At 37.9% G+C, this 12,486-nt stretch overlaps 1 protein-coding gene across 2 annotated transcripts in view; it reads right to left on the bottom strand.

The window, feature by feature from the left end:
* The window catches only part of CFAP46 (cilia and flagella associated protein 46), a 143,636-nt gene that overhangs the window by 61,232 nt on the left and 69,918 nt on the right, over positions 1–12,486 (bottom strand). For both annotated transcript variants that reach the window (XM_074959109.1, XM_074959110.1), the window contains 6 exons: positions 8,206–8,290; positions 7,963–8,101; positions 6,098–6,281; positions 5,083–5,242; positions 3,135–3,358; positions 118–234 (listed from right to left, as the gene is read on the bottom strand). In XM_074959109.1, the coding sequence (XP_074815210.1) occupies positions 118–234; positions 3,135–3,358; positions 5,083–5,242; positions 6,098–6,281; positions 7,963–8,101; positions 8,206–8,290 (909 nt within the window). The remainder of the gene's footprint in view (positions 1–117; positions 235–3,134; positions 3,359–5,082; positions 5,243–6,097; positions 6,282–7,962; positions 8,102–8,205; positions 8,291–12,486) is intronic.

The raw sequence follows: 12,486 nt of genomic DNA, 5'->3' as shown, positions 1-12,486 counted from the left end.
GTGAGTTTTAGCACTATAATGCCAATTTCTATAATTTTGTGCTTGAAGAACTGACCTAAGAAACACTATTTATTGAAGTAAAAATATCTAGATTTTTCATAAAGAGGAGTGCCTTACTTGTTTTGCATCCTTTTTGCCTTTATCTTTCTTATGTGTGGCTGACTGTGCATTCTGGGAAGATGGTGAGGATTTTGGTAATGCTTTAATAATAGATCCTGCTGCAGACAATGAAACCTAGAGAAAAATAATTACAATTATTTAACTTTAAAGTGCTGTCCTTAGCTACTAGAAACAGAATCACACTCCATTATGTTCACTCAAGACTACTCTCCCAGAGACAGAAAATTTCAAAGGCTCCTAGAACCCTCACATTATGATTATTTCTACAAGCATTTATGGAAGCATGAGTCACCATAGTGCACTTAAACAGCTCAAGTGTTATGATTGAACACAGCTGTTCAGTTTGGGTACAGAAAGTGAGAGTCTTTGAAATAAATACCTAGATCATTTAGGACTTTACAACCATCACCTTACTTTCACAGCACCATGAATTGGGAGCCTGTGCACAGATGAAAGACAAGTATAATATGCTCCTCCAAGTCTGCCCTATTGCAAAAGTGTAGTGCTGCATTAACTGAAGCTCCAGAATATGAAGTATCTGGAGAAAATCTCTCTCTCTCTTTGTCTTGTGGAAGCAAAGCTTTGATGTTCTGATTCTCAAGGAAGGAGAGAACTCCTTACTGAAGCTCTTTTTGTTATTGATCTTGACTAAAAATTAGGATAGTAATTTGGTAGGACATTTGAACAATAATTTCTGTTAGAGGTGATCAAAGTCCACAAGACATCCTGTGGACTAAAATTGGAACACCGGCTACATGTTCCATAACTTATCAAGATCTCACACTGGGTCTTTACCATATGGCACTATGTGTTTTTTTTTTAAGGCATCTAACATTTCATGGATTTTTTTTAAGCTTTCAGAAATTACTCCATTGCCTAACAGATAGTTACTGAAGAATCTTAAGATTCTAGAGTCTCACCTGGAAATGAAAACAAGCATCAGGATCCCCGAGGAGTTCAAAAGATTTTAACCTGTCCTTCTCATTCATCTTGAATCAAATCTGCTCTATTTTTAATCCCAAACAAGCTTCACATCACACAGTCTAGCAAGCTTTCCTGTATCTCTTTATAAACAACCTATTTTCAATCCTAAAATGCCTTATATGAAAAGTTTGAAGCTCACAGCAATGTTAATATATAACAGTGACACTCAGACTGAGGCTCGCAAGCGGCTCTTTAATGCGTCTCCTGCAGCTCTTTACAGCACATGATATTAAAACTCTGTGTGATTGAATTATTCATCACCCTAAGTAATTAAGCATTCAAGATGTTTTTACTATGGTATTAACCAATTGTAGCTGATAAAATAATAATACTTGGTCAGTCATTTTGCTGTGAGAATTTTTATATATATATGTGTGTACACAAACCCACACACCCACCCACACTATTTCCCATCATACTGTTTAAATATGAATATATAGTACTATAGTAAATGAAACAATGAATTCACACTACTGTGGCTCTTTTGCGTAATGTTCGCTAATTTGGCTCCTGAACTGCTGAGGTCTGAGAAGCACTGATCTATAAGCATTAGCCCACAGACAGCTACTGCAATTGTCCTATAACAGACACTGATATCTGCACTAGCTACTTTTGATGTTTATTCGTCTACTATCATTATCTAGAAATCATCCTGTTTCTCTTAGTCAACTACAGAATATTAAAAATTCTGATGATGTGAAATTTGGAAATGTTAGTCAGAATTTTATTTTCTAAAATTCCTGTTTTCCAAATTTTTATATGTTATATAGTCCAAACTAATTTCACAATGAATGTCTGATAATTAGCAACACATGTATGTAGTAGGGTTCAGCTACAAGCTTTTATATTAAGCAATTACTTAATCACTTTGTAAGCATTTGTAATCACTGGAAAAACAATAATACAACCTGGAACATAATGATTTGGATACCAGCTTCACTTTGCAGATCTCTCACCCACACCACTCAGGTGGCACTTACGATGGCATGTGGCATATATTGAGGTAAAGTACAGCTTTCACCATTTCGAATATTTAAATACATTTTAAAAATTTAACATGCAGTGCAATCCTTCTGATGTTTTCCATAAATGTCACTGGAAATTAGGCAGCCACATCAATGAGAAAATACAACATTTAATGAGGTTCATTCAATTTGATTTGAAATGCTGCAGAACAGCCAGAAGTGATTACTTTAGAGAATTACAACACTCAGTGAATATTAGTGTTATGGTTTCATCACAAAATGTAATTGACTACTCAATTCACAGGGTTTAAGTAAGGGTTTGTCTACTTTACCCGCTGGATTGACGGGCAGTGATCGATCCAGCGGGGCTCTATTTATCACATCTAATCTATGCATCTCCCGTCAACTCTGGTATTGCATAGGAGCGAGAGGCGCAGGCGGAGTCAACGGGGGAGCATCAGCTGTTGACTTACCACAGTGAAGACACCGTGGTAAGTAGATCTAAGTACATGGACTTCAGCTGCGTTATTCACGTAGCTGAAGTTGTGTAACTTAGATTGATTCCCCCCCCCCCGCCCAGTGTAAACCAGGCCTGAGTCAGATAATTCCTTTAGTTAAATGACATAGCCTTTGAAATGATCTAAGTCACTATCTATCTGTAATTATTGTTCTTCACCAACAGTATTGTGAATTCTGTAAATCACCAATCATGGTTCTTATTCTACCCTAGCTATTTAGATAGTGAAGTTTAGAAACCATTGGTAGAAAAAGTGGATCCCCAGGCTCCAAAGAATATACACACCAATAGAGAGTAATAGCTTTAACTGAGCACTGTCTTTCTTCCATATGGTTGTTGGAAGAATTTGAACTACACAGAGGTACTCTCTAGTTTCTTGTGATAATTTTCTAATTTAAAGCTTAGAAACTGTAAAACTATATCCTAACAATATTGTAAAATTGGATTGTCTGTTATAATAAAGACAGTTAAAATAACAAAATACTGTCTCCCTATGTATTCATATAGTAGATAAATTAAATGTGATTGGTAAATTCTGATCTTCTCACCTGCCAGATACGAATGATGTTAGCATAAGCCATCAAACAGTGTTGTTGATGATAAGGTGAACTATGGCCAGAAATTATAGCCATTAAAGTATGTGCTCTAAACAAAGTTTCCAATTGCCTTATGTTTTTTAAATCTTCATTAGCAGTTTGGGGAATTGTAACATTTACCCCAAAGTCTACCTTCAGCTTTGCTGGAGATGGTATTTCTTGTTTGATGTTTTTCTCTGTTAAAAAACAACAATGAAAACAATGTCAATGGTCTGACATTGTACAATATTTCAAGGCTTATTTAAAGTTGCATTTCTAAGGTGGAAATGAAAAAGAATCCATTGACAGCAAGATGACATTATTAGAAAAATGGAAATCCAACTTACCAAAGATGACCTTGCTATGATAGAATAATATTACTTCTATCATAGTTTCAATTATTAATAAAAACATAACAATATACTTTAAAAAGAACTGTAAGCAATGACAAAGCAAAGAAATGCAGAGTACGGGTAACCTCATCTAATTGTGCCTGGTTTAAGCAGCCCACAGGGTGGATATTCTAACTTTCTGTTCTGGGGCCCCTTAAGAGTGTTGCTCTAACTGTTATGAGTTAAATATGGAAGATTGTGGGATCTGAGATTTTAACAAAAATATCCATATTCCCCTAAAGGGGCAGGAACAACTTTAATAAGTTCATAATCTGATCTGCTTTTTTTGTTCTATTTTTCTCAAAATCCATTAAAATCTATATACATTTTTATACAAAATGGTTAATGCTTTTCTTCTTAAAAGAGAACTGATGAAAGGGGCCCAGCATTCATCAACAACCAGCAAGATTATGTGGAATGGAAGGGAAATACCATGAAAGAATAGAGATTAATTTTAAATTGCCATTACACAAACAATGATAAGTCATATTTAAAGAAAAAAAACATGAATAGGACATTTTCAGTGCCATTTTAATTATGCAGTGTTAACAGAGGAATCATGCATCTTTCACAACTGCATCTCATCACTTGTTCTTTTTTGACCCATCTCATCTGTCTATATAAAAATACGACACAAGTGGAGAAGATGTCAGTTAATGTCACACATCATTCGTCTAGAAATTAGTTGTTTTCTTCAATTAGACTGGAACATTCTATCAAACTAGTCACTGAGGCATTAGCAATGTAAATGGTTACAAAGGGTAAAAACTTAGGGGCCTGAGTTGCTTCTTCAAAAATCACGCTGGTGCTTAGGAGGCTGAAGTCCCATTGACAATCATGTTTTAAAATGGGACCTAGGCACTTTTGAAAATTTTACCCAGAGATTTCATAAAGTAATGGAAATAGGGTAAAGGGATAAAGAAATGAGGTGTAGTTTCATAGCTGTAATAAGGGTCTGGGAGTCAGAACGCCAGATTCTATCTCTGGTCGTTGCACTGAGCATTCATGGAAAAGTGACAGTCTCTCTAGGCCTCCATTTCACAATCTGTAAAAGGGGTACAAACCAGTTATTTACATCAACACTGGTTCTTGAGAGTCTCTGGCACCTATCTTTGTGTCAACCTGTTCCATTTCTTCTGTGATTTGTTTAAGGGCCTGATGCAAAGTTCACTGAAGTTACTGACGTCAGTGAGTTTTGAATCAGGTCTTACGTGAAGAAGCTCAGGTTTTTCATTTTGACTTCCTCTAAGTCTTTTGTAGATGAAGAAACATGTTCCATATAAAGAAAAGGAGTACTTGTGGCACCTTAAAGACTAACAAATTAGTCTCTAAGGTGCCACAAGTACTCCTTTTCTTTTTGCGACTACAGACTAACACGGCTGCTACTCTGAAACATGTTCCATATAAGGTCTTTTTATATACTGAAAATGATCAGGTGCTTTTATTCTCTAAAAGATAGTAAGACAAAAAACATATACTGCATTTATGTACTGAAATTATTTTGAAGGATAAGTACGTCAATTACACACCTTCTTCCTTAAGAGGTCCTTTGGCAAGTTTCAAATGTAGCAAGATATCTACTGCCCAGTCCAGATGTTTAATAGCATCATTAAGAGGAAACTTATTGCAGTATAACCATTCTGCAAATTCCATTAGATAATCAACTTTCTGCCACTCACTTTCTTGTTTCTACAGAAAAGGCAGAATGATTTAGTTCACATATTGTAGTCTGTAACATCAAATTACTGATACTAAGATCTATATAGATTTGTCAGTTTTTTTGGAAGCAAAAATTTAATTTTAAATAGGTAGCAAGCAATTTACTGACATTGCCTAATCAGGGAAAATGTCTAACTGAATGTAATTAAAAAAATCAGTATTAGTTAAATTTCTTTTCTTCTATTAAAGTCTCCATCAATTAGTCACTGTTAGGCCTTTTCCTCCTCAAGAGAGACCAGGCACCAGTTCAAATGTGTTGACACAGAGTCCCAGGACTTAAACTACATCCACTTGGTTTTCCATCAGAAAAATAATTTCAAAGTTGTGAAAAATAACCCTCACCAAATTAACAAACTGACAAAATAATTTGCATAACATTTATTCTTTCTATTAAATTGAACTATTTTAAACTATGATGAAAAGTAATGCTAAATGAACATGTAATTAATGGTTTACTCTTATGTGTAATTCTAAAGTGATGGAGATATCAAAGAAATTAAATTATGTAAAAAAATTACTCTCTTTTGCTCATTATCAGTCCATCACTATTGGGAAGGAGCTAAGCAGTGAGACAGTAGAATGGAGGACTGAGAGAAGATGACTACAAATGGAAGATAAAGAATTGAAACTAACAATGACCAGGTGTTGCATTAAACATCTCCTTGACTGGTGTTAAAAAGAAAAGGAGTACTTGTGGCACCTTAGAGACTAACAAATTTATTTGAGCATAAGCTTTCGTGAGCTACAGCTCACTTCATCGGATGCATGCAGTGAGCTGTATATTCCATTCTATTAAGAGTCTATTAAAATTAACAACATAGAGACCTGTAAAGCTTCAATGGCATTCTGATAACAGGTTAACTGCCCGACAATGTCTTTGGAGATTGGTGCCAGACGATGCCACATATGTGACAAATAGTCCTCACTTTCATCCTTGAATTTCTGAATGTCCATCATAAAATTACGTCCAAGTCTTGCCTTCACTATAACCATATGTTTGAAAATCAGGCTAAAAAAAAAGTTTAGAAATTACTCAATTTCTTATCTGTAAAATTATGGACTGTATCCTACAGTATGTTACAGTTGTGAAGGTAACTGCACTTCACTACTCATCTTTCTTTTATAGAAAAGTCAAATTCCCTGCTCCTCTGGATATTTACAAACCTTAACTTTAGAAAATAAATTAGACCCTGATCCTGCAAAGATGCACATATGTAACCTTATGCACTATGACCAGTTCCTTTGACATCAATGAGACTACACATAGGGGAGATCCTCAACTACTGTTACTTGTCATAACGCTGTGCTTAAGCCTTTGCACGTGTAAGTCTTTGCAGGATCAGAGCCTTAGGCTGCTTATAGTCTAGTTTCAGAGTTTTATCCTAACTGGAGTTAGAGCTGGGGAAAGTCCAAATTCCTGTTATTTTATCTTAAAAGGTGGTAGTACCCCCTCCTCCACCCTCACTCATCTAATATGAAATAGACATTCAGACATGTGAAATTGTAGCCCTGCTGCAAGCAACACACTTAGACGTAAATGTTGTCATGGATTTTTATGCAAAACAAACTGAATAATAACTAATCATTCAAATATACTTTTACTAATGTATTAGCCAAACAATGTTCTTCAACCAGACAACACATACCTTGATGTTCAACAAGCCTGGTCATTAAATAAAAGATAGGTTAAATATAATGTTTTAATATAGTATTTTGACTTAAATAATGAAATAAGCTATGTGAGGAGTCACCCCCTGCAAAACAACCTCAGTTGAATCCGCTGTAACCAATGAAGAGGCCTGACCCCAAAGTCAGGAACAAGAGACATAAGAACTTGACGGAGAAATATGAAACGTACCTCTGATGGGATACTATCTTAACTGGTTAAGCCACAGTGTTTGCTTGTCAACATTGTCTGGAGGGTTTACTTAGAGAAGTAACATATCATTAGCAAGCTCCTATCTTGGCAGATGATGTAAAATAGACAGGTGTCATGAATACTAGTCAGGACAAAGAAATAATAAAGAGGGGAGCTGGAGAGGTTAAAACATGTGGAACTCTCATTGAAAAATGCAAGGATAACAAAATCGGGGGGAAATAATTGAGATTATATATTTTATATTATTATTTTATTGCAGTAGTGATCAAAAGGAGCACAAAGTCTAAATTAGAGGTACATATGCATAGAGAGGGAAGACTAAACTGCCTAAGATCTCATTCTCCTTAGCTCAACTTCATTTCAATGGGTAATTTGAATCGTAACTCCTCCTGTGATCACATCTAAAAAGCTTTTCTTACAACATCTTGCTTTTAAAATCTGGACTTCAAATAGTAATTAGAAGAGAAGGAAACAGAGCAAAGTAAGATCCATAATCAAATAGTTGAAAAGGTTATACAGTACCTACTTAGGAACTTTTTTAAAGATGACCTACACAAACATTATAAACATTTTAATTATAAGAAGCAATCTAAGATCAAGCCTTTCTTTGATACTCAAAAGCAGTGTGAAAAGCCAGGGAAAAGATACAATATTGTCTTCTGTTATAAAAATTGTCAGCTCAACAAAAAGGCAACCTCTATACTATTTTATTAATGTAAAATATATATTTAAATATTATCCATATTTTTATATTTCTCAAGAGTCAGGATGCTTAAAATGTTTCAGTAAAAAAAGAGATCAACCAACTTACAGTCTATGTTTAGTTCGAGGCAGAACTTGAATGGCTTCATCTAACACTTTTAGTCCTGTCTCCCAGTCACTTTTATCAGCATACATGTGGAATAATAACCCATACAGGGATGTCCTTAATGTCAGATCCTCTTCAGTACCTTTGAAATACATTCAAATGATAAATTAACATTGTGAAATTAGTGCAGCCACCTCACAGAAATATTAGACTATTCATTTTGCATGACAAGAATAAAATACATGCCTGGGAGAAAATGACCTTCTGATGATCCACTACTTTGAAAATCCTTTGTAGGCCACTGATGAAGCTGCAACGTATTTTCTGTTCCCTAAAAAAGAAAAAGAAAAGTAGTGCATACATTTTTGTTAGCACAACTCTTCAAGCTCTGGTACTGTTTTCTATGTATAAATAGGATCAATTCAATTATAATATTTAAACTATTAATACACTAAGAGTAATAATCATTAATTGAGAGGGTGATTAGGTCAGTTAATAAGAATATGGGAGTTGAAAACTAAAACAACTATTTTCCTCCAAATCAATGTTTCTAATGGCATAGTGTATTACACAATTGCACCGATTAATACAATGAACTACATAATACATTCCCATACCATAATGTTGCTTGAGGTAACTAGATTTTGTCAGTCCCGTCTTGGCTTAGCTGGCTTTAGTTATGTAACTGGATGACCACAAATATCACAGAATTAAGGGATTTTTGGATGGATTTTTTTCATCTTGTTTCCAATGTGACCGACCCCAAAGCTAATATTCTCTAAGCACCTAACTGTTTCCACATGCAAACCCCAAAGTTATGGTTCTGCTGGTATACCGACCACAAATTACATAGGGACTACACTAGTAAATTCTCTAAACTAGAGTTATAGCTGTTGGACAACGGATCAGTTTTGGACAGGCCAACACATGTCTTCCTGGAAGTGATGGAATATCTAGGCTTTACACTGAGAGTTGAGGAGAACCCCAACATAGCTTACAGTAAATTGGACATTGGTTTTTAAAGCTCTTAGTCCTTAGCAGAGTTGGTCCTTATCTCAACCTCAAATTTTGTTTTGATTCAGATACCACTCACCTTTCCAGGATGGTACACATCTTAAACCAGCTGTCAACTGTGCCTTTGCAGTGTTGGATCACTGTATTACCCTGCCCACCTGACATATATCTTAGGAACATATGAATTACTATACTGGATCAGTATACACAAGTTGTTAGTGTGCACCATTTTCTGTCTCTGATAGTAGCCAGTACAATATGCTTCAAAGAAATCCTGAAGTGGACATCTATGGCCTGACCTGCCTGTAAGGGCAACTAACACTCTGTGGCTGGCATATGCTCTGAAGCATGAGCGTTTATAACCTTTCTAAAAAAAAAAAAGGGGTTTTGTTCTGTCTAATGCATATGTGTGGATGTTTTCATGATCCACATAAATGTCTAAATCTTTTTTATGACTCCTATTAAGGTTTTAGCCCAAATTATATCCTCTGACAATGAGTTCCATAAGTTAATTATGAGTCATATAAAAAAGCATTTCCTTTTATCACTTGTAAATGTATTGCCTTGTTAAGCTCTGGAAATAGCCAGACCCTTAGCAAAAAGTGTCTAGTGGCAGTTGCTACTGTGATGGGGCTAGGCCAGATGGCTATAGAAAAGTAGTGGGAGATAGATATATTAGCTCCAGGGTAAACAAATCCCTGGAACCAGGATAAGTGAAATGGCAGCTGCTCCAGGTCAATTAAGACACCTGGGGCCAATTAAGAACCTTCCAGAAGGCAGGGAGAACGCTAGGTTGATTGGGACACCTGAAGCCAATCAGGGGCTGGCTGAAACTAGTTAAAAGCCTCCCAGTTAGTCAGGTGGGTGTGCATGTACAGGAGCATGTTGGAGAGGCTGAGTAGTACACACCATATCAGGCACAAGGAAGGAGGCCCTGAGGTAAGGGTGAAGTGGAACTTGAGGAAGTGAGGGCTGCTGTGGGGGAAGTAGCTCAGGGAATTGTACATGTCATGTTTCTAAAAGGTCAGCTACCATAGCTGATACTATTAGGGTCCCTGGGCTGGAGTCCGGAGTAGAGGGTGGGCCTGGGCTCCCCCCCGCCCTTTGCCCCCTGATTAATCACTGAGACTGGGAGACAACAGAGACTGTGCAAGGAAGGATAACTTCTCCTCACCTCCCTCGCTGGCTTATGATGAAAATGGCTCAGTAAACTGTGACCCTTGTCTCTAGAGAGAGAAGGGTTACGTGGAAGGTCACAGTGAGCCTCTGAGGCTAGCGAAATCCGCCAGGAAACGCGGGACCCACGGAGGCAAGGACAGAGCTTTGTCACATTACCTTATCTATAAGACATCAAAACTCTTACGTTTACAACTGTTCTCATCATTACTCTTTCAAGTACAGAGTAACACTCATCAATTTTGTCTTCTAATCACTTTGAAAGAGCAGACCAGACATCACGCTTCTGATTACTAATGATTTATATATTACTTGGGGTGGAAATAAAATTCAGTTTTTTGTTCTTTATTATACTCTGTTACTACATGATCTAAGATGCAGCCTGAAACTGAAATGGTACACTCTGGTATTACTGAGCCTGAATGCAAAAGATATGAACAAGATTTTAAGGGCCTGATGCAAAACCCATTGACGTGAAAGGAAAGACTTCAATGGGAAATGTATTAGTTTTCTAAAGAGAGAATTCTAAAAACTCCAAGTGCTTTTGAAGAACAAAAAGAAAAGAAAAATATCTCAATAAATAGATGGTTATGTTTCATCATGACAGTGTGCACATATCAGGAGATGATCTGGTGGTCCCTTCTGGCCTTAAACTCCATGGCTCTACGAGATTTGAAGAAAATTAATGTGATACCATCTAGTACGCAGCAAGTATTTCCTATCTACCTACTACTACCATCTACTACTAGATGGTATTTAGAAAGGTGCCTATTTCCACATTGTGTAAAGGGTTTTACTGAAAAGGTTTAAAAAGTATTTCATGTTATTATTGACTCTTAACACCCTTTCGGTTATAGTTTTCCCCTCAAAACTGTTCAATATTTTGTTGAATACCAGCCCCCTCTGAAGAAAGTATGTACAATAAAAACTCTTTCAGGCAGGTGGAAGAGAAATCAGATATTCTGCAGTTATGAGGAAAAAAACAGTTACTCACCTTCTCGTAAGGTGTTGTTCTTCAGGATGTCTTGCTTATGTCCATTCCAATCAGGTGTGTGCGTGCCCTGTGCACGCCAGCCAGAAGATTTTTCCTGTAGCAGCATCTGTAGGGTCGGCCTGGGCGCTCCCTGGAGTTGTGCCTTCATGGCGCCCAATATAGGGTCCTGCCGACCCACCATCCCCTTAGTTCCTTCTTGCCAGCTACTCCAACAGAGGGGTAGGAGGGTGGGTATTGGAATGGACATGAACACCACATCCTGAAGAACAATAGTTACAAGAAGGTGAGTAACCATTTCTTCTTCAAGTGATTGTTCATGTTCATTCCAATCAGGTGACTCCCAAGCCCAAGTTTAGGAGGTGGGGTCGGAGTCGTCCACTGATTGTAGCACTGCTCTCCCAAAGGCCACATCGTCTCTGGCTTGCCGAGTGATTGCATAGTGCGTGGTGAAAATGTGTATGGAGGACCATGTTGCTGCTCTGCAGATTTCCCTGGGTGGGAACCTGCGCCAGGAATGCTGCTGAGGAGGCCTGAGCCCTGATGGAGTGCGCGGTGATGGAAGGAGCAGGCACCTTTGCCAAGCTATAGCAATCCAGAATACATGACATGATCCATGACGAGATATGCTGAGAGGAGACAGGAAGACCTTTCATTCTGTCTGTCACTGCCAAGAATAATTGGACAAAACTTCAGAACAGTTTCGTTCTCTCAATGTAGAAGGCTAGCGCTCTGCAGACATCCAATTAAGCCTCTGCTCCCTGGCGCTGGAGTGCGGCTTAGGGTAGAATATAGGGAGGAAGATATCCTGATTGATGTGAAATTGGGAGACAACCTTTGGGAGAAAAGCCAGGTGAAGCCTGAGCTGAACCTTGCCCTTATGGACTACTGTGTAAGGGGGCTCTGATGTTATGGCCCTGAGCTCAGATACCCTTCTGGTTGAGGTTATTGCTACCAGAAATGCCACCTTGTATGAGAGAGAGAGCAGGGAGCACGTCGCCAAGGGCTCAAATGGCGGTCCCATAAGTCTGAAAAGGACCAGATTGAGGTCCCAAGCCAGGATAGGCTGTTGGACCTGTGGGCATAGTCTGTCGAGACCTTTAAGGAAACAGCTGACCATCTGGTTAGCAAAGACCGAACAGTCCTCTGCGCCTGTGTGAAAGGCAAAGATGGCGGCCAAGTGAACCCTTACTGACGACATGGACAGCCCCTGCTGCTTGAGATGGAGAAGATAGTCCAGTATAAGTGGCACCGAGGCGAGCATTGGGGACAGAATGTGCTGCGCCGACCAGATTGAAAATCTCTTCCACTTGGCAAGGTAGGTAGCTGTTGTAGAGGGTATCCTG

This window comes from Natator depressus, chromosome 7 (assembly GCF_965152275.1).
Source record: "Natator depressus isolate rNatDep1 chromosome 7, rNatDep2.hap1, whole genome shotgun sequence".
Classification (NCBI taxonomy): Eukaryota; Metazoa; Chordata; order Testudines; family Cheloniidae; genus Natator; species Natator depressus.
This window is presented reverse-complemented; position numbering and strand designations above follow the sequence as displayed.